The following is a 23,108-nucleotide window of genomic DNA, read 5'->3' as shown; positions in this document are numbered from 1 at the left end:
TTGTAGTTTTACACCAGCTTTGCACACACTGGAGGAGGGATTTTGGCCCACTCCTCCACACAGATCTTCTCTAGATCAGTCAGGTTTCTGGGCTGTCGCTGAGAAACACGGAGTTTGAGCTCCCTCCAAAGATTCTCTATTGGGTTTAGGTCTGGAGACTGGCTAGGCCACGCCAGAACCTTGATATGCTTCTTACAGAGCCACTCCTTGGTTATCCTGGCTGTGTGCTTCGGGTCATTGTCATGTTGGAAGACCCAGCCTCGACCCATCTTCAAAGCTCTAACTGAGGGAAGGAGGTTGTTGCCCAAAATCTCGCAATACATGGCCCCGGTCATCCTCTCCTTAATACAGTGCAGTCGCCCTGTCCCATGTGCAGAAAAACACCCCCAAAGCATGATGCTACCACCCCCATGCTTCACAGTAGGGGTGGTGTTCTTGGGATGGTACTCATCATTCTTCTTCAAACACGGTTAGTGGAATTATGACCAAAAAGTTCTATTTTGGTCTCATCTGACCACATGACTTTCTCCCATGACTCCTCTGGATCATCCAAATGGTCATTGGCAAACTTAAGACGGGCCTTGACATGTGCTGGTTTAAGCAGGGGAACCTTCCGTGCCATGCATGATTTCAAACCATGACGTCTTAGTGTATTACCAACAGTAACCTTGGAAACAGTGGTCCCAGCTCTTTTCAGGTCATTGACCAGCTCCTCCCCTGTAGTCCTGGGCTGATTTCTCACCTTTCTTAGGATCATTAAGACCCCACGAGGTGAGATTTTGCATGGAGCCCCAGTCCGAGGGAGATTGACAGTCATGTTTAGCTTCTTCCATTTTCTAATGATTGCTCCAACAGTGGACCTTTTTTCACCAAGCTGCTTGGCAATTTCCCCGTAGCCCTTTCCAGCCTTGTGGAGGTGTACAATTTTGTCTCTAGTGTCTTTGGACAGCTCTTTGGTCTTGGCCATGTTAGTAGTTGGATTCTTACTGATTGTATGGGGTGGACAGGTGTCTTTATGCAGCTAATGACCTCAAACAGGTGCATCTAATTTAGGATAATAAATGGAGTGGAGGTGGACATTTTAAAGGCAGACTAAAGGCTCTTTCACACGTCCGTTCCGTTCGTCCATTTTTTGGACGTCCGTTAACGGACCGCAATGCTTCCCTATGGGTTAACGTCCGTTAGCAGATGAGCATCCGCTAACGTCCGTTAGCATCCGTCTGCGTTAAGTTCCGTTCTTTTGGACGGAAGAAAACCCTATTTTTCTTCCGTCAAAAAAACGGAACGGACGAAAAACGGACGTTAGCGGATGATCCGTTTACACACAGGCTCCGGCCGGAACATGATGGCCCTTTTAGATGTCGCACTGCTGTTGGTGCCCAATAAAAATGTAAGAAGAAACAATCGAGTTGCTGGTATTTCCTTCTATTTTAGTGTTTACATCTGCCCTAAACCCCAAGTGACATCATGGGATCACTGCCGGCCTCCTAGATCATAGAGGTGATCGGAGACCATCTTGTCTCAATTCACCTCTAGTGTCAGCCGCTGGAGGAGAACTCAGGCTTTCTTGTGAGACAGGTAAGCCCAAGAAATACTGGCTTGAGTTGGGGGGGGGGGGGGCTGTTTAACGCCTCCCTCCTGCTGCCTCTGAAGCCTCGTACACACAATTGGGTTTTCCGATGGACTTTTTACCGCAGGGAAAGCTGAGAACCTGCTCAGTTTAGTCTTTCCCTTACACACGGGCAGTTTTCCCGACAGGAAAACTGCGATGGAGCATTAGTCGGGAATCCTGGCCATGTTTTCCCATAGGAAAACTGCCGGACAAAAGTCTGCCGGATTTCCCGGTGGGGAAAAAAGAACTTATTCTCCTTTTTTTTTTTTTTTTTTTTTTTTTTTGTCTGGTGGATTTTGGGCAGTTTTCCCCTCGGAAAAACTGCGAGGCGCATACACACGGCCGGGATTCCCAGCCATAAGCTCTCCTCAGTTTTCCCGTCGGGAAAACTGATCGTTTGTACGAGGTTTAAAAGTGATCCAGCTGCTGGATCAGTTTTGGGGGAAAAAGAGAATCTCCAGGTGAAAATGATAAAACCGGGGCTGTGGTTGGCAGCTGCAGGCAGCCATAACCCTGGTAAACCACTCCAGAACCGCAACCTGTGTTGCATAGTGTGGTTTTTGAACTGCCTATGTAGATGAGGGATGCCTGGAGAGAAAAACAAGTTGTGCAGCTCTGACTAAAGTGGAATAATTCCCTTGTCATACCTCATACGGTGAGTGGAATACTCCCAGGACAGTGCTAACTCAGGCCTAGTTGTTACTGCAAGCTTCATACATTTGGAATATAAGCGTTGATGTTTAGGTAAGTATGGCCACATACATCCTGATGTGTGCCACCTGTGGCTCCTCAAGTCATTGATATGTTTTGGCAATCTTATACTCGGACTGTTGAGCCACTAAAAATCAATGGTGTCCTATAGTGTATTTACTTGCTTATTTTCCATTTTTGGTATTCGTAAGTTTAGATAAATAAAAATATTAAATGCTGACTCACTTATTCCCAGAACATTTTAGACTTTAGATCATCAACTCTGCAGATCAATATGTGTAGTAATGGACAGCCAGTGACCGCCGGATTATGTTTTCCTCCAGGAGATTCTTTGTTACTAATACTAAAATTTGTTTCAGTCATTTCCCTAAAATAACTGTTGTGTCACTTGCATGAGATCACCATTCATGTTTGTTTCTGTTACACTCGGACAAATAATGCTGCAAGATTACACGCTATGGTTACCCGATCTTGGGTAATGTTTGGAGCAAAGTGCACCTTTGCAAAACTCTTTACAAACTGTCTGTAACAAAGTTAAATGCCAGGATTGAAATTTGGCTGTTGCCTGCTGAATTTCACTTCACATATGGCTGGCTTTACTATGTGTTCTATGTGATATTAGAGGAACATTAGTTTAGTGCTATAGAACAAATTCTGTTAGATTGTTGTCTCAATTAACCAGTTCCCGATCGGCTCATGCAGATTTACACAATGCGAGGAGAGCTTTTGGCCGGGAATCCCGGCCGTGTGTATGCTCCTCGCAGTTTTTCCGACGGGAAAACTGCCCAAAATCTGCCTGACAGGAAAAAAAAGTTTTTTTTTTTTTTTTATGGAAATCCAGCGTTTTTGGGCAGTTTTCCTATGGGAAAACACGGCCGGGATTCCCGGGCTTATCTCCTCCATCACAGTCGGGAAAACCGGTCGTGTGTGGGCAAAATCCCATCCATCAATGGGTTTCCCTTTAAGAGCCGCCATAGGGCGTGTGCTCGCTGCACGGCGGGGGACCCGATGCGCGTGGTCGGCGGTCGCGTGCATGACAGCCAGCACAGGGGGGTGTGTGTGTGTTGTGAATAACGATCTGTCTCCTCTCCCAGTCGGTCCTATCCCCATACAGTTATAACACACTGAGGGAACATACCGTTAACCCCTTTCCTACCAGTGACATACAGTAATCGGTGCATATTTATAGCGCTAATCGCTGTCAATGGTACCAAAAATGTGTCGAAGGTGTCTGATCTGTCCATCGCAATGTCGCAGTACTGCTGAAAATCACAAATCGCCGTCATTGCTAGTAAAATAAATACATTTATAAAAATGCCATAAATCTCTCCCGTAGTTTGTAGACGCTATAACTTTTGCGCAAACCAATCAATATATGCTTATTGCAATTTTGAAAAAAGTAGAATATATATTGTCCTAAACTAAGGAAGAAATGTTTTTTAAAAACCCTTTTTGGGGATATTTATTATAGCAAAAAATATTGTGTGGGGTTATTTTTTTATTTTTTTTTCAAAATTTAAATTTTTTTGTTTATAGCGCAAAAAATAAAAACTGCAGAGGTGGTCAAATACCACCAAAAGAAACCTCTAGTTGTGGGGGAAAAAAGGATGTTAACTTCTGTGTGCGAGCTACCGGGGACGGGCATTTTTTTTTGTTTTTTTTTTTCATCACATCGCGCCCAGGCCTCTGACGGGAAGATAGATGACTGGTGACCATCTGAATCACATGACAAGTCGCAGGAGCTCTTGCAGACCGGTGTATGGGCGCACACATAAAATATATATTTCTATTTGAGATACCTGGGAGTCCCAGTTGGTGTGTAATGCCCATAGAACTGTAATGAGGGTATGCTGAATGTGGGTATTTGCCTTTTAAGCACTGGTACTTGCTTTTTACAGGTGCCATATAACCAATGATGGTTATAGCTGCTTCGGATCTCAATCGAACTGTCAAGCCTTCAAATGATTGGTGTTCTAATTAATATGGGCAACACCACGGCAACTGCAGATCAAGCTAGCTAAGACGGCAGCTTCCATGGCTGAAAAGGATTGTAGGGTTTAGTTCTATCTCAAGTGCTTTGGTTTTCCCAATATGCAAATGGTCTGAGGAATGCCGCTGGTAAACGAATGGGTTGTGCACTTGACAGGCTTCACAGTATCCTCGTGTCTCTGGGATTTTCTTTCCGTGTGTTGTATGGTAGGATGTTAAATTGGGCCTGAGTAGCTGGTGGACAAGCCAATGTGGTTGCTAATGACCAGCCCATATTTTCAATAGCTCATCAAGAATAGCCTAAGAAAAGTAAACTTGTTCCTGAGACTATTGTCATATGTCTAAAAGGAGGAAGATATGTCAAGTGCCAACCAGCTGTTGTGACTTGATATGTACATGTTGACACTGACAAGTTTGACTTTTAATTCACATTTGTGGCCCATACTTTTGTGGAGTCTCCTAGCCGGAATACGAGTCGCTGGTAAAGATCCTAATTGAGATCTAACATCTCACTTTGGGACGCTGATATAGTTTTATCATTTGTGTTTGAGTACGCCTTCATTGTTGCTTGTATTAAAATGAGTGTAAACTTCTGCCCCTGACTGAAGGCATTATTTAAAGTGGTTGTAAACCCACTTTGCAAAAACATAAATAAAAAATCTAACAATTGCAAGACAAAGGCAATAATCTAGTATGCATAGCATACTAGCTCATTATGTAATACTCGCCTTAGATCGAAGCCCGCGGTGCCCGACATGGCACCGGCCGCCGACATGTCATCCCAGAGTTGCATCTGGGTATTGCAGCTCCGGCGCTGTGATTGACCAGAGCCGCGATGACGTCACTCGCGTGCATGTATGCGGGACCCGTCAGTAACGGCACAGTCACTGAAAGCAATTGGTACGTGCTATTGCTTCAGTGCGCCGATTACATCGGCTCTTAACCGTTCAGGTTTAGGAGATATCTAGGGTAGCTACAGGTAAGCCTTATAGGCTTGCCTGTAGCATAAAGTGTGTTGTAAGGGTTTACAACCACTTTAAATACACTGCAAACTTTGCCCACCAAGAACACTTGGGCCTCATGCACACTGGACATTTAGAATAATGTTAAACGCCAGTAGCTATGCAGTGAGTTTTTCTGCATTTTTGCACTAGCGTTTTTAAGAGGTGTTTGTTTTGTTTTTTTTTTGTTTTTTTCTCAAGAGGATCAAAAACTTTAACCACTTCTCTCAGAGACCCCAGAGAATACAATGCCGTTCATTGCAACTTTTGATCTCGCACAGTAATTGCGCACCAATTTTTCAAACACCTTTTTCTTTCTTTTTTTTTTTTATGTAAAAGATGAAGTTACGCCGAGTAAATAGATGCCTAACATGTCACGCTTCAAAATTGCACACGCTCGTGGAATGGCGCCAAACTTTGGTACTTAAAAATCCCAATAGGCGACACTTTTAATTTCTTTATTGGTTACATGTTTTGAGTGACTGGAGGTCTAGAGTTAGAATTATTGCTCTCACTCTAACGTTTGCGGCAACACCTCACATGTTGTTTGACCACCATTTTCTTATGTGGGCGGGACTTGCGTATGTGTTCGCTTCTGCGTGCAAGCAGATGGGGGCAGGGGCACGATAATTTATTTTATTGTTAATTTTACTTTAAATCTTTTAGTTGGACACTTTTCACTTTTATTCCTATTACAAGGAATGTAAACATCCCTTGTAATGGGAATATGGCACGATTGGTCCTCTTTACAGTGAGATGTGGTGTCAATAATCCCTCTAGACTGGAAAGACTGAAACCAAATAAATAAAAACATCTCCGCTTCCTAGCCGAGGCGGCCCATTTGTTTGAATGCAGAGGCCGGGCGTGACATCATAACATCGCACCCAGCCTCCGAAAAATCATAGAGGATGCATTAAGGTGAAAAAACACAAAGGTTTTCATTATAAATGTAAAATAAATATATATGTAACAATATGTTCTTCACCACAAAATTTGTTTTAAATCTTTTTTTCAGGTCTGCCGTGAATTTTTTTTTTTTTTTTGGTGCGCCGCAAAACAAAGTGAGAAACACTGCTCTGGGTCAACTGTGGTTATAGGGTTGTCTATATAGTAGAGCTGCATGATTCTACTCCCTTCCCAATCTTAAAACGTAGTTTCCCGATTCTATGTAAGAAGTGAAGCGTCCTCTGTTCACTTCTGACAGCTGACAAAAAACTTGGCAGGCTGCCTGCATTGTTTATCTCAACAGGAGATAAAGAGAAACATTGTAAACATTTAATTCTTGGATCAAAGGGATGAACTTCGGTCTGTAAATGAGGTCCGTTTTAACCACTTGAAGACCAAACTTTTTTCTGACATTTGTTGCTTACAAGTTAAAATCTGTATTTTTGCTAGAAAATTACTTGGAATGCCCAAACATTATATACCTCGTATTTATTGGCGTGTAACACGCACCCTAAGTTTAGGAGGGAAGTTTAAGGGAAAAAAATGCATTTTAAATGCCCATCAATGCAGCCTTATCAGGGTCCATCTGCAGCCTTGTCCATCATTGAAGAATGATCAGTGTCAATCTGCAGCCTTGCCCACCAGGCACACTGTAAACCGCCATCTTAAAGCATGAAGTAGTGCACTAAATGTCTCTTTTGGATTAGTGTCATCTTTAGTTTGATAAATGCCAGGAAATGGGCATTTGCACATTAGCATCATGGCTCAGTTCAGGTTGAGCAGCGATCTCTTCAGTAAACCAGACCCAGGAGGTGCCATGTGCCACTGAGGGTTCCTTAATGTAGTTGATCTACAAACATATTTATTACCATTTCAACTATGGAAATGAAAGTCTGGTAGTGATATCAAAAATGCAACAGACGGACCTTCTCTCGAAGTCCCGCCCCTTGGGCCGGCTCCTATGATGGGCATAACATGGGTCCAATGGTGGAACGTGAATGCTGGGAGGCCGGACTGGGCGTGACTGCGAGCCGAGCACACAGTACTCTCAGCTCTTTGTATTTTTGTATTTCCCAAAAAATTGCATTTGAAAGACCACTGGGCAAATACAGTGTGACATAAAATATTGCAGCAATTACCATTTTATTCCCTAGGGTCTCTGCTAAAATATATATGTTTTAGGTTCCAAGTAATTGTCTGGCAAAAAAATATTGATTTTTAACTTAAGAAACAAGTGTCAGAAAAAGATTTGGTCTTTAAATGGTTAAACTTCCTGCATTTACACACAGACTAAGAAGGAAGTTGGATACAATGCTTCATGTAGTTAAAAAAAAAAAAAAAAACTTGGCAGACTGCCCAAACTTTGTTTACACACAGAAGTTTATCCCTTTGATCTAAACTTGGCAGACTGCCCGGACTTTTTCTTTTGACAGCTGAGTGAGCAGATAAATTCTCTCCACTTGTCATATAATAGAATCGTCAAAATCTGCATTGGAGATCGTGGGGGGGTTGAAACGAGATCATGATTTTTTAACGATTAATTGTGCAGCTCTACTACCGGTAGTACAGTATGTTAGTGAGGTTTTTTTTTTTTGTTTTGTTTTTTTTTCTCCTCCTTTTTTATTGATCTAGATGAACTTGTCTTTTCAAGACTATGTAACTAAGAATCACACCAAGCCCAAATCTACAACGGCATTCAATATTCCCTGACAAATGAGTTACAGAAGTACAAAAATATGAGAACAATATTAAAAACATGAAAATAATCTTAAACCCAAGAAGCTGTGAACTTGCTGCTGCTAAAATGGTAAAAAGGGAAACCATCATAATACTGAAGCCAGAAAAATGCACACAAGATGGCGCACCAACCTCAAATCAACAGTCCTGGATATATAATGAATGACCGTGCTTCATGCAAACATTCTTTTTATTAAAAATCCAAAAGCAAAGAAAAGGAGTTTTATGCAGACCATTGGAAAAGCGATTGTGGTGATTTGTGGTCCGTCATCACAAGTGCTTTCCCTTGGGAGAATGTTCACTCCTAAACTTTTTTTTTTTTTTTTTTTTTCCTTGCACTTCTATTTTTAATGTAGTAATAGCTACCAGCATTGGTTGGCTGTGGATGCAGTGATGGCCCCCCCCTCAGCGTTGGTTGGCTGTGGAAGCAGTGATGTCCCCCTCAGCGTTGGTTGGCTGTGGAAGCAGTGATGGCTCCCCCCCCAGCGTTGGTTGGCTGTGGATGCAGTGATGGCCCCCCCCTCAGCGTTGGTTGGCTGTGGAAGCAGTGATGGCTCCCCCCCCAGCGTTGGTTGGCTGTGGAAGCAGTGATGGCTCCCCCCCCAGCGTTGGTTGGCTGTGGAAGCAGTGATGGCTCCCCCCCCAGCGTTGGTTGGCTGTGGAAGCAGTGATGGCTCCCCCCCAGCGTTGGTTGGTTGTGGATGCAGTGATGGCCCCCCTCAGCGTTGGTTGGTTGTGGATGCAGTGATGGCCCCCCTCAGCGTTGGTTGGCTGTGGATGCAGTGATGGCCCCCCCCCCCAGCGTTGGTTGGCTGTGGAAGCAGTGATGGCCCCCCCCCCAGCGTTGGTTGGCTGTGGAAGCAGTGATGGCCCCCTCAGCGTTGGTTGGCTGTGGATGCAGTGATGGCCCCCCTCAGCGTTGGTTGGCTGTGGAAGCAGTGATGGGCCCCCCCCCCAGCGTTGGTTGGCTGTGGATGCAGTGATGGCCCCCCTCAGCGTTGGTTGGCTGTGGAAGCAGTGATGGCCCCCCCCCCAGCGTTGGTTGGCTGTGGAAGCAGTGATGGCCCCCTCAGCGTTGGTTGGCTGTGGATGCAGTGATGGCCCCCCTCAGCGTTGGTTGGTTGTGGATGCAGTGATGGCCCCCCTCAGCGTTGGTTGGCTGTGGATGCAGTGATGGCCCCCCTCAGCGTTGGTTGGCTGTGGATGCAGTGATGGCCCCCCTCGGCGTTGGTTGGCTGTGGATGCAGTGATGGCCCCCCTCAGCGTTGGTTGGTTGTGGATGCAGTGATGGCCCCCCTCAGCGTTGGTTGGCTGTGGATGCAGTGATGGCCCCCCTCAGCGTTGGTTGGCTGTGGATGCAGTGATGGCCCCCCTCAGCGTTGGTTGGCTGTGGATGCAGTGATGGCCCCCCTCGGCGTTGGTTGGCTGTGGATGCAGTGATGGCCCCCCTCGGCGTTGGTTGGCTGTGGATGCAGTGATGGCCCCCCTCGGCGTTGGTTGGCTGTGGATGCAGTGATGGCCCCCCTCGGCGTTGGTTGGCTGTGGATGCAGTGATGGCCCCCCTCGGCGTTGGTTGGCTGTGGATGCAGTGATGGCCCCCCTCGGCGTTGGTTGGCTGTGGATGCAGTGATGGCCCCCCTCGGCGTTGGTTGGCTGTGGATGCAGTGATGGCCCCCCTCGGCGTTGGTTGGCTGTGGATGCAGTGATGGCCCCCCTCGGCGTTGGTTGGCTGTGGATGCAGTGATGGCCCCCCTCGGCGTTGGTTGGCTGTGGATGCAGTGATGGCCCCCTCGGCGTTGGTTGGCTGTGGATGCAGTGATGGCCCCCTCGGCGTTGGTTGGCTGTGGATGCAGTGATGGGGGGCCCCCCCCCAGCGTTGGTTGGTTGTGGATGCAGTGATGGGGCCCCCCAGTGTTGGTTGTGGATGCAGTGATGGTGCCCCCCAGCGTTGGTTGGCTGTGGATGCAGTGAAGGGTAAATCCTCCTTCACATGCCTTCATTGGTGGTTTATCACTTGATCACACACTGACTCTGCCCTCTCCTAGAGGCCAAGACTTTACTTGTATTGTAAGTGCCTCACAGTACTGCTCTTTTAGTGCCGGATGCTGCACTCAAACCAAAACGTTTTCTTTGGTGAGAAATTGCCAAATCCTCTCTCAAATTTTATTTCTGTGTGTCACCATTGGGGCTATTGCTCTTCTTCCTGTCTTCAATGAGACCGGTAAACCCAGAGCAATAAAAACGCGACAGATGTCCTAACCCTTCCCTCATTTCTAATAAAAGCATTACATAGATCATAGAACATTTACCAACATAGGCAAGTCTTTTTTAATGGGAACACCATAAAAGATTAAGATGTGAGGTCAATACTTTTTTTTTTTTTTATAATATATATACAGTACAGACCAAAAGTTTGGACACACCTTCTCATTCAAAGAGAATTCTTTATTTTCATGACAATGAAAATTGTAGATTCACACTGAAGGCATCAAAACTATGAATTAACACATGTGGAATTTTACATAACAAAAAAGTGTGAAACAACTGAAAATATATTTCATATTCTAGGTTCTTCAAAGTAGCCACCTTTTGCTTTGATTACTGCTTGGCACACTCTTGGCATTCTCTTGATGAGCTTCAAGAGGTAGTCACCTGGCGCAGCACCCCATCACTCTCCTTCTTGGTCAAATAGCCCTTACACAGCCTGGAGGTGTGTTTGGGGTCATTGTCCTGTTGAAAAATAAATGATGGTCCAACTAAACGCAAACCGAATGGAATAGCATGCCGCTGCAAGATGCTGTGGTAGCCATGCTGGTTCAGTATGCCTTCAATTTTGAATAAATCCCCAAAAGTGTCACCAGCAAAGCACCCCCACACCATCACACCTCCTCCTCCATGCTTCACGGTGGGAACCAGGCATGTAGAGTTCATCCGTTCACCTTTTCTGCGTCGCACAAAGACACGGGGGTTGGAACCAAAGATCTCAAGTTTGGACTCATCAGACCAAAGCACAGATTTCCACTGGTCTAATGTCCATTCCTTGTGTTCTTTAGCCCAAACAAGTCTCTTCTGCTTGTTGCCTTTCTTTAGCAGTGGTTTCCTGGCAGATATTCTACCATGAAGGCCGGATTCACACAGTCTCCTCTTAACAGTTCTAGAGATGTGTCTGCTGCAAAAGGTGGCTACTTTGAAGAACCTAGAATATGAAATATATTTTCAGTTTCACACTTTTTTGTTATGTATAATTCCACATGTGTTCATTCATAGTTTTAATGCCTTCAGTGTGAATCTACAATTTTCATAGTCATGAAAATAAAGAATTCTCTTTGAATGAGAAGGTGTGTCCAAACTTTTGGTCGTGTGTGTGTGTGTAAAATTATATATATATATATATATATATATATATATATATATATATATATATATATATATATATATATATATATATATATATATATATATATATATATATATATATATATATATATATATTTTATTTAAAAAAAAAACTTGTGCTGAACTTTGCCTGTCCTGGGTTCTCTGCATCAAAAACTACCACCAGGCTGTCTATAGACCCGGTGGGTATGGGTACAGCTACAGTCTGTCTGATGCTGTATCTGCCAGGTCTATAGACAGAGTACTGCTGATCATTTAGTCTTCACTGAGCAGAGAGCCAGTGACCGTCAGTCACTGGCTCTCTGCTTTGCCCCTCCAGCACTTCCCATCCGCTGAATGCAAAATGACGGCCGGGAAGTGGTTCTGTTATCCTGACTGGGCGTCATATGATGTACAGCAGGATAACATGCCTGCGCGCACCTGGCGGTCTGACACGCCGCATCTTTCCCATTTCAAAAGTACAGAAGTTTCTTGTCTGGAGATCCGATTACCTGTGTTAAGCTTATAGTCTGACGTGGTATATAAACAACTGGGTATCATTTGTACATATTCTCCATCATATCCTCTCCTCTTCTGCACACTTTGCATTGCTTTTGAAAGCATAAGCTTAGAATGTACAGAAATATATTGTGCTTTGTATGTCAAGAAGTCCTTCCATGGCCTGGACTTTCAGCTGCTGAAGGCCACAGCTGTTGGACAAACATTCACATTAACTCATGGATAAACCATACTATGGCATTTTAAATGTATCCAATGCAAGCGGGACACTGGTGTTTTACCAGCAAGATACTTGCATTTGTTTCCCAAAAAGATAAAACATGTTCCCTTCTGGTACACACTATAAGAAAATCGGGCGACCGTTCGTCCTTTTTTCGCAATGTTTCACAGCAAATTGGAACCGAGGTACGAGAATTTTCTTTCGACAAAGGCCCTTTTTTTTTTTTTTTTTTTTTTTTTTTTTTTTGCTGATCATGCACAGTTTTTTCTGATTTTTCTTTCTACGAAAACGGTACACTTTGAACGAAAATTGTTTCCGTTCCCATACAAGAAAAATCTTAGAGTTTGTACCCTTTGGGAATTTTCGTACGAAAGTTTGGCTCTGGCTCGCATGAGGGTTTTTTTTTTTTTCTACAAGTTAGGCTGGCCATACATGGTTCGAATCTTGGCCGGTTCAGCTTTACCAGCCTAGATTCAAACCATTAGTGGACACGCTGAATCCACCAAGATCAACTTGGGTACAACCAGCCTGCCGGATTTGCATGCAATTATCCTTTGGCAAACCACAAGGCTAATAATAATGTATGCATTGCCTTGCACTGGGATTTTAGCTCCAGAGCCTCGTAGCCAATGCAATTACATTTGGAAGCTTGTTCGTAAATGTTAAAGGCCTCTTATTTTTTTCTTGTGGCAGCTTATGTTCTTTGGATCATTAAAAGTTCCTGGTTGCTCCAGAATTCTTTATTTATTTGTCCAGCCCTTCAAATTTCAGGTGCTAAAGTGCCTATAAAAATTAAAACCTGATACCACATACAGATCTACAGTATTTATGCATTGAAAATCTGTCATTTATTAGCGAATCAAAGTATTTAACAATCATGTTATGCTTTTCTGTATTGAAATTTTAGCAATGCGATATACGTCTGATATGTTAATATGTAATTGTGCCCCTTGGACGACCCCACCTGCACCCAGTTTTGGCAAGAGTTATCTCTTAAAGTGGTTCTAAAGTTTAAACATTTTTTCCTTCATGTAATCCCTGCATTAAGGCTAAATGTTTTGCTACCTTTTATACTCCCACTAAACACCTTACCTGTATCCTGATCCAGTGCTGTGCTCGATTGCCGGTCTTCTCCCTTCACTCCCTCTTCTCACAAGAGACTCAGCTGGAGAAGTCAATGCCTCCCGCTGCAGTCCGTCGGTTAAATCCTGTGAGGAGGGGGCAGGGGTAGTGCCTGAAATGCATTCTGTGTGTCTATGGGTGCACACAGCCCAGCTCAGGAGCTCACCCGCACTGCAGCAGGCCATACTTCTCCTCTGGGTCACAGGAAGGCACGATCAAGACAGGTCAAGATGACTGACCAACAGATGGATCAGCTTTTCAGTGCACTGCTAAGAGCTTTAGCCATTTGCTCCCACCTCTTCCACAGCTTGGTACTTCAGTGAGTGCTAGAGTGGCAGATGATCAGTGAAGACGGAACTAAATGATCAGCAGTACTCTGTCTATAGACCCGGTGGGTACGGGTTCAGTCTGTCTGATGCTGCATCTGTATCTGCCAGGTCTTTAGACATAGTACTGCTGATCATTTAGTTTTTCGGTCTTCACTGAGCAGAGAGCCAGTGACCGTCAGTCATTGGCTCTCTGCTTTGCCCCTCCAGCACTTCGCTCCCGCTGTATGCAGAATGACGGCCAGGAAGTGGTTCTGTTATCCTGACTGGGCGTCATATGATGTACAGCAGGATAACATGCCTGCGCGCACCTGTCAGTCTGACACGCCGCATCTCCGATCGTGATAAGGAGCCCTTTTAAACGGTAAATGGCATTCCTCGGTACGTGCTTACAGGGAGATCCGTTCTGCTGCTCTCCATGTCGAGGGGGGGCTGGGGGGTCTGCGCTGATCAGAACATTGACTATTGGCACAGCCCCCTCAGTTGTGCCAATCAGTGCCCAGCAATAAACGCAACAAAGTCTCTGTGGCCATCAATGCTGCATATCAGTGCCCATCAATTCTCTACATATCAGTGTCTCCTCATCACTGCCCGTCAGTGAAGGGGAAAACAAAATTTTATGACACACATTTTTTATTTTTTTTGGTCTTTTTTTAGTTTTGTCTAGCAAAAAAGAAAAACCCTAGAGGTGAAAAACCCTAGAGGTGATCGCATATCACCAACAGAAAGCTCTATTTGTGGGAAGAAAATTTATAAATATTTAGTTTGGGTACAGTGTAGCATGAGCGCGCAATTGTCATTCAAAGTGTGATAGCGCTGAAAGCTGAAAATTGTTTCTGGGCAGGAATGGCTGAAAGTGCCTGGTATTGAAGTGGTAAAAATGTTATATGAGAGTGTGTGTAGCTTTTTTTTTTTTTTTTGCTATCCCATACTTTAAACCCATTGCTTTGACCTACATGGGCAATGCACTGCTTTCTACAAGCTCAGCAAAATTTGTTGGTGAATACAGTGGATATTTAAACGTTCATTTCTTATATATATATATATATATATATATATATATCTCTTTTGAACAGACTGCTTTATTATGGCATTGCTTATATTATCTGTTCATGGTAGAGCTTGCTCATAATCATATTTATACTTGGTGGTATTTTTGACCAAACACCATACATGATTTGTGAAGTATGCACAGTTGGCCATGATCTAGCAGATGATACATACTTTTGGTTCTAAGTTTGGGACGCATTGAACAGAAATAGTCACAACTAGGCTTGCTTTGTAAACGAGAGATCTGATGGATAAGTATATATGTGTGTATATATTTGACCAGGCACATTATTAAAAACTTTAGCGGTTTAAGTATTGCGGCACTTCTTTTGGTTTATTCAGTAGTTTGTCCTGTAACACAAAATTGAAAGTCTCCACCTGAGACCTGAAGTTTATTGAACCCAGCACCTAACAAACAAAAGTTCTCTACCCTTGATGGCGCAGTGATTTATCACTGAGGTATGTGTCAGGGTGTGATGTGATTCAGCAGACTTTGAATGAACTTTACCTTGGGGTCATATTGTACGGGATCCTGTTCAGGCTGGCCCCTGTAAATGTGTTTTTTGTATGCCCACACAGCTGCCAAGTTGCATGCCAGACATACTTTTTGTTTCTAATGGAGAATATGAATAGTCGCCCTACTGATCAAAATGGGCTCTCAATGGATCATGTTTTTTTGCCAATTCGTGAAAAACAATTAGTACAGTATTGCATGCATGTCTGTTCATTATTCCTAGTTGGTTTAAAGCACACCTAGACTCATAAATTGGCCTAAGGTCTGATGCTCCCTTTTACTACTTCCTAAAAATTGGTACATTTTGATGCCCGTCTCATGCACAAAGCTCCATTAGATTCAGGGGAAAGTCAAAAGTTGCAAGTCAGATTGGTTTTTCATGGCTTGAAGCAGACCTTGCACCAAAATGCAAAGTTTTCTTCATAGACGCCACCCCCTCCAAATCTAAAAAATAATTTTTTTTTTTGTGTGTGGGGAGGGGGATAAAAAATTACCTTACACCTGACTAAATTTGTGAAATATCCTGGCAATGCTGGGTGTTCTAAATCTTGAAAACAATTGTTCTAAGTGGGTATCATCACCAGCTACATCCACATACTTTGCGCCAGTTACTTCTGTCTTAAATGTACGTTCTGAAACCTGATAAACATAATAATAAAAAACGCTCCTTTAAAGCAGAACTCTGGCCAATTTTTTTTTATTAATGTAGTATGTATGTATGTATGTATTAACTGCCTGTTTTGGGGGTTTGGAGTTCAGAGAGCCAAGATGTACTTCCCTAATCCTCCCAGCGTAAGACTGATCCCTTCGGCTCCTAACCAACAACCATCACCGCTCCCCCTGTCCAGCAGTCTTAGGTGAACTGTTGCGGATGTCATTGCGCCCATAGTCTGGCCATAGATGTAAAGACATCAGGAACAGTCCACCGCTGGATGTGGGGGAGCACCATTTCCGAAGGATCGGATGAGAATAGGCACAGAGGCCAGAGAAAACAAGCCGTTAAAAAAAGTTGCTGTAAAGTAGTGTGCCAAAACTCTTTGATTTTGTGGGGGTAAGCATAAAAAAATTGTTCTCTAAAAAAACATTTTACTTGTTTTTCAGGCACGGATAGCTTTCCTGCAAGGTGAAAGAAAAGGTCAAGAAAATCTAAAGAAGGATTTAGTACGAAGAATAAAAATGTTAGAATACGCTTTGAAGCAAGAAAGGTAAGGCCTGAGAAATGTATGTAGGATAAAATTGTGAAATCTGCCCATGCACTTTCAAATTTTCTTTGTAGAGCTGGTAGCACTGGGGCTTGTAAACACATGTGCGTTAAGGTAAAGAGTAGTGAAATGCAGTAGTGCGCCATACCATTTCAATAGACGGCTGACACAGCTTGTCTTAATGCATAAGAATGCATTCAGCTTGGCACCCAGTGTTGTGTGTAGAGGCCCTTAGTCTAGACCCGTCTTCTCTTCGGGGCACAGGCGCACGCTTACACAATCCTAGGCTGCAGAGGCAGTCCTTGCATACATGCGGCTTCACGGGGTGGGGAAAGCCTCCGGAATAGCTCAGCCAGATTTGGGTTCTTCTCAGTACACACACGCTATTTCTCTTCCGCGATTATGCCAAACCACTCCCCCCCCCCCCCCCCCCTCCATTCCAAAGGTCTTGTGGGGAATATAAGGTGAGAGAGGATTGTTGGCAGGGACCAGGACATGTAGGTGCACCTTCCCTGTTGCTCTGCATTAAAAAAACGTGTACCCCTCTGATGCCCTCCTGACACCACTGTACCATTCTATTTTTTTGACCCCCGCCCCCAATGCCATGATCTTCTTTTGACCACCCTGTACAGTGCTCTGCTCCTGACCACCCTGTACAGTGCTCTGCTCCTGACCACCCTGTACAGTACTCTGCTCCTGACCACCCTCTATGCTGCCCTACATCCTATGTGCACTGGTCAGAAATCGGAGCAGATAGACAAGCCTGAAACTATTCAAAATCGGCATGCAGTATCAGATGTTCTGCTTTCATGTGAACTCTGGCATCAGACTTGTGGGAGTGATCAATTATTCCCTAGGCATGAAAAAAAAAAATGTGAATGAAAGTGAATGGCAGTTTCTTGCTGAAGCTAACGTTTAAGGTAGGCTACGTTTTTATTTATACAGTGACATTGCATTAGTTTTAGTAGATTTTTTTTTTTTACTATTTATTGAGGGCTTGCTAGTTAATTTCTTAAAATGAAAAAGGGGGGGGGGGATGCTGCACTCTGGTGATCTTTGTTGATCTCTTCAATGTTGTCCAGGTAGATCTCCATCACCCCTAAAGCATAAATGTGCTTTTTATGCAAATCCTCACTTGCTATTTATAGCAGTCTGCACTCTGCAAAGAAAAAGCAGCCCTTTAATAGCAGAACACTGAACACTGAAGCACTTTTGATGCGTTCTCTGACTTACAGTGGAAGATGCGTTTTTGGTGCGCTTTATACAAACTGTACCAAAAATGACGAATGCAGGACTTTTCAAAGTGCAGCCCGCCTGCAGTGTGAACAGTTAAATAGGTTTTAATGTGGAATAGTCTTCATGCACTTTTTGACCTGAAAAAGTGCAGCAAAAGCATACCAGTGTGTTAAGGGTCCCAAAAGTCAGGGATCAAGAAAAGCCTTCTGGTTGACTGATCCAGACCCTGCTGTTTTAGGTGGAGGGAAGTAAACTAAAATATGGTTGCAGAAGTGTGCACTTCCTTAAACTAATACTTTGTTGCAGCACCTTTTGATTTTATTACAGCACTCAGTCTTTTTGGGTATGAATCTATTGGCATGGCACATCTTTGCAAAAACACTCAAAATCTGTCAGATTGCAAGGACGACCTCTGTGCACAGCCCTCTTTAGATCACACCACAGATTAAATTCAGGGCTGGGCCATTCCAAAACTTTAGTCTTCTTCTGGTGAAGCCATTCCTTTGTTGATTTGGATGTATGCTTTGGGGCGTTGTCATGCTGAAAGATTAAGTTCCTCTTCATGTTCAGCTTTCTAGCAAAAACCTGAAGGTTTTGTGCCAATATTGACTGGTATTTGGAACTGTTCATAACTCCCTCTACCTTTTGACTAAGCCCCTGTTTCAGCTGAAGAAAAACAACCCCAAAGCATGATGCTGCCCCCACAATGCTTCACAGTGGGTATGGTGTTATTTTGGTGATGTGCAGTGGTTTTGCACCAAACATACCTTTTGGAATAAAGGCCAAAAAGTTCAGCCTTGGTTCAATCGGCCCATAACACATTTTCCCACATGTAGCCAGGCTTGGATTTTTTTCTTTGTAAGAAAAGGCTTCCGACTTGCCACTCCACCCCATAGCCCAAACATATGAAGAATACAGAAGATTGTTGTCACATGTACCACATAGCCAGTGCTTGCCATATATTCCTGCAGCTTTTAATGTTGCTGTAGGCCTCTTGGCCGCCTCCCTGACCAGTTTTCTTCTTGTCTCTTAATTGTGGAGGGACATCCAGTTCTTGGTTGTGCCATATTTTCTCCACTTAATGATGACTCCTCACTGCGTTCCATGGTATATCTAATGCCTTGGAAATTCTTTTGCACACTTTTTCTGACTGATGCCTTTAACAATGCGATCCCTGTCTGCGGACCATGGCTTTTGTTGTAGGATGCAACTAAGAAAATGTCAGGAAAGACCTACTAGAACTGAGCTGAACTTTATTTGGGGTTAACTTTAACAGTGTACTGAGAGAGAGATCTATCTCCTTTTTTTTTTTTATGGGCATTCTATACAAGAATCAAAGTGTGAGCATCAGGACCTTTAAAAAATTAGCCTTTAGGTTTCTACATCTTGTCTGCTGGGTGACCTCACAGCCATATAGTTTCAGTCATTGCTGTCTGTAGTTGGTGGATCCAGGCTTCAGGTGCTGAAGGGGTTTAGTTCTGGAGAATTCAGCCCACGGACTGCCTGCAGGCAGTGGGCTCCTGAGAGATATTGGGCAACCTTCCAATTCCTCCCACCAGCTCCTGATAGTGATCGGTCTGTAAGACACACTGTGATTGATGTCACAGGGTTTTCAAGTGCCAGTATCTTTACCAAGGAGCATGGTAAGATGAACACATCCTCACTATACACACACTGAGGGAGTGGGGTAGGAGATTTCTATTTATTGCCTGGATAGGAGCTTTAAAAAGAATCTTCAAGCTACAGATAAAAATGCAGTCAAAATCACATTTAGGTGACATACCTGTGCATGGATTTTTAAATCTGACAATGCTGTGCGGTGATTACACATCTGGTTACGTGGCTAACACTTAGCTGTGTGGTGTTTGACAAAGAAAAAATGAAATTCACTACATTACTCCAATTTAATGCCCTTTTTTCCCCATCTAAAAGTACTGTAAGTAAAGCACCTGATGTTCCTTCCTGCCAGCTCCAGTAAGCGCCATGCTTCCTGAAGTTACCCGACATTGTGTGGCACTGAAATTTCCAAGCAATGTTGTCGGCCCTAGGGGCATGAGGGAGGTCACTGGATTTCTTGAATGGGAGATGCGGTTAGATTAAACTAGAAGTACAGCCAAAGCTTGTTTGGCTTTACTTCTCCTATGGATCACAGGAATGCAGTTCATTCTGCACCCCTGTGACCTCTCTGCTGACGTCAGTCGGCCCAGGCTCGTGCGCCATCATGACCAGAGTCTGCATCCGCCCACATGCCAGTGAGCAAGGAGGGGGCAGATCAGAGAGCTGCAGACTGATGGTGAGCAGCTCTCCTGCTCTGGGAGCTGTGAGAACCGAGCCATCTGCAGTGTTTGATCGCTTGTTTCTCGGTGCAGAGGCGCCAGTGGACAGATGCAGCATCGGACCGATGCTACATCACCAAGGTAAGTATGAATCCAAAAAATAAAATTAAAAACCAGATACAACCAGAGTTCTAATCCCCCTCTTGCATCCAAAACTTTTTTTTTTTTGCCTTTACGTGGGTGCTTAAGTGTTTTTGTTTAGGTAATTTTAGAGCTTGGGTGGGTTTTATTGGTTTATGTTGGGGTTATTTTTAGATTAGGGGTCGAGTTAATTTGGTCAGACACTATACACTTTCCCCCCCCCCCCCCATCAAAAACCCTGCGCTAAGAAAGGCACCAAAAAAAAAAACTTTCCCAAAATGCAAACTTGAGTTGAAATTGTTTCTATTCTGTTCTGACTGTGGTTAAGAAAATGTCAATGTATGCAGAGTTAAGTATTTTATGTCTTAACGGTGCCTGTGGCTACATGTAACTTTTAGTGAGTGGAGACCCTATGGCTAGGGTCCAGTAGTAGGCTGTGAGCTCTGGAAGGGAGAAATGTGTTGAGGGTTGAAATATTACTTGTTGTATACTTTTTTATTATTTTGATCATGTTTTTGTTTTCTTGTTTTTCTATTATAGGGCAAAATACCATAAATTAAAATATGGCACAGAGTTAAATCAAGGAGAATTGAAGATGCCAGCATTTGAACCAGGTTGGCTTTATTATAGATGGTCTATTTGCAACTTTACAAACGTGTGTTTTTTTTTTTTTTTGTTTTTTTTTTTTTTAACTTTAACTGGTTTTGGAGATTAGTCAATTGACTTGCTATGTCTATGCTGATAGAAGGAACATGGGAGAATGTTGTCCTCCCATCTACAGCGGGTTCTGTTGCAATTCGAGCTTGCTTAAAGCCCAAATCCATTTAAAAAAGAAAATAACTTTTATACATGCTTTTTTTCCCCCCTTCGGTTAGCTGGCCGGTTTGGTCAGCATCAGTTCTTGTTTTTCCCATAGTAATTAATCCTCGCTCCTGGTCAATACAGCAGTCATGTAATAACAAGTGAGCACTGCACTGTCCAGGAATACGGTGAGAAAAATTGAGAGATTTGTTTCCTCTATATCCAGGTGTACAGAGGGGTAACAGTTCAGCCTAAAACTAACTCTAAATCTACTTGCAACCACATTCTATGACTAAACTATCTAACCCTGTAAAGCAAAAATCGCTATACATACATGCCTTTCTGAAGCCGATCCAGTCCGGTCTCCAGCGGCGGATACTGTGTGCAGGAGACAGCTGACAATATCTAGGAAATGCCTGTGTGACGTCACCCATAGTTTCTATGGGACTTCTGTTGTCGGCTGCCTCTTCTGCGCACACACAAGCCTTCGCTGACATCCCAGCGTGGGGCCGGAATCGGCTTCAGAAAAGGTATGTATTTTCATGCCTAGATGCACACAATCGGACAAAGTGTAGGACTTTTGTCCGAAGGGTGTTGGCTATGAACTTGTGTTGCATACAAACGGCAAACAATTGCCGGCTGACAGTCGCAAAACTATGGCTCGGATTCGCAAAGCACTTGCGCCAACGTATCTCGAGATACGCCGTGTAAGTGCAAATATGCGCCGTCGTATCTGTGCGCCGTACCCACAAACTAAGATACGCCCAAAAACAGGCTTCATCCGACCGACGTAACTTGCCTACACCGGCGTAGAGTGGGCGCATATTTCCGCTGGACGCATGTGGCGCTCCCATTGATTTTCTATTAAAATATGCAAATGAGGGAGATACGCCGATTCACGATCGTACATGCGCCCGACGCAGGCTACGACTGGTGCGTGCAAGTTGTACGTCCGGCGTAAAGTTAAGCCCCATAAAGCAGGTGTAACTTGGCAGCAGACATGGAAAGGGCTGCACCAGGGAACTCAAGCCCGCGTATTTTACGTAGTTTACGTTTGACGTGAATATGACTAGGTGTAGGTTACGTTCACGCCGTAGGCAGTGATCCGGCGTATCTTAGGCAGTTGTTCCGACGTGATTGTGAGCATGCGCACTGAGATACGTCCACTGGATGGCGCTCGGCCCAGCATGGGGTCACGCCTCATTTGCATGGCTCACGCCCACTTCCACCTACGCCGGCTTGCGCCTAGGAAACCCAGCGCAGTTTTGGGAGGAGGTGCTTTGTGAATTCCATGCTTGCCTCGCTGCGCTGCGTCGGCGTAGCATAAAGGAGATTCGCTACGGCGGCATAAATGTGCGCCGCTGTCTGAATCTGGGCCTAAGTGTTTTTTCAGCTCTTTAGCGCCACCCTTTGGGCAAATTGTTCTAATGTTGTGTTTGTACTTTGGATTTTTTTCCCGAAGGACTTGTGTACACACAATCGGATAATCTGACAGCACACGTTTGTTGTCGGAAAATTTTAAAGCATGCTACCCCACATTTGTTGTCGGAAAATCCGACAACAACTGTCCGATGGAGCATACAAACGGTCGGATTTTCCGACAAAAGCCTGCCATCACACAATTCCCATCGGAAAATACGATTGTGTGTATGAGGCTTTAGAATGTTCTAAGTAGATTTAGAATTCGTTTCTTAGTAACTTCTACTTTAACTTTTAATCCCAGGACACATGATTGAGATTTTGTCTTTTTATGCATTTGTTAATGTGGTTCAGTTTAGAGTAACCTGCTTTATAACTTACTCCACAGACATAATCGCTTCATTGATACCCTGAATAAATCCCATAACTTTCTGAATAAAGGATCACGCCGTTATTTTTCAATGGCAGGTCTTGTGTGTGTTTTGTTTTTTTTGTTTTCTTTAACTGTTGGTGACACCAGTCGCTGGGTCAGTGTGGACCTCTGCTGCTTTTTCAAGCTGGGAGTTGAAAGGGCTCCATGGACTTGTGCACTGTAATAAAATCCAGTGGTGACTTTATAAATACTGAATCTGCTGCTAAGCCAGATTAACTATCCTTTTGTTCATTCTGGCTGTATGTTTACTGTCCTTTCCAGAAGAAACCAAAGATTCAGAGATTCCTGCGGGACCTCAGAATAGTCAGCTGACGTGGAAGCAAGGACGACAGCTTTTAAGACAGTAAGTAAGAGTGTTTACTTCTATGGTAGATTTGGCTAATGTGACACTTTTAGATTGTTTGGAAGTTCTGTTATTTTCTGTGAGCTAGACAATAACCATTTTATGCAGACAGAAGGAGGCAAAGTGGGAAGATCTG

The 23,108-nt window shown here is 43.9% G+C and overlaps 1 protein-coding gene across 7 annotated transcripts in view; it reads left to right on the top strand.

The window, feature by feature from the left end:
- Positions 1-23,108, top strand: part of STRN3 (striatin 3) — a 100,536-nt gene that overhangs the window by 10,597 nt on the left and 66,831 nt on the right. For all 7 annotated transcript variants that reach the window (XM_040333572.1, XM_040333571.1, XM_040333570.1 and 4 more), the window contains exons 2-4: positions 16,223-16,326; positions 20,517-20,590; positions 22,891-22,972. In XM_040333572.1, coding sequence (XP_040189506.1) covers positions 16,223-16,326; positions 20,517-20,590; positions 22,891-22,972 — 260 coding nt within the window. The remainder of the gene's footprint in view (positions 1-16,222; positions 16,327-20,516; positions 20,591-22,890; positions 22,973-23,108) is intronic.

Source organism: Rana temporaria, chromosome 13 (assembly GCF_905171775.1).
Source record: "Rana temporaria chromosome 13, aRanTem1.1, whole genome shotgun sequence".
Classification (NCBI taxonomy): Eukaryota; Metazoa; Chordata; class Amphibia; order Anura; family Ranidae; genus Rana; species Rana temporaria.
The sequence above is the reverse complement of the archived record's forward strand: the minus strand, read 5'-3'. Positions and strand labels throughout refer to the sequence as shown.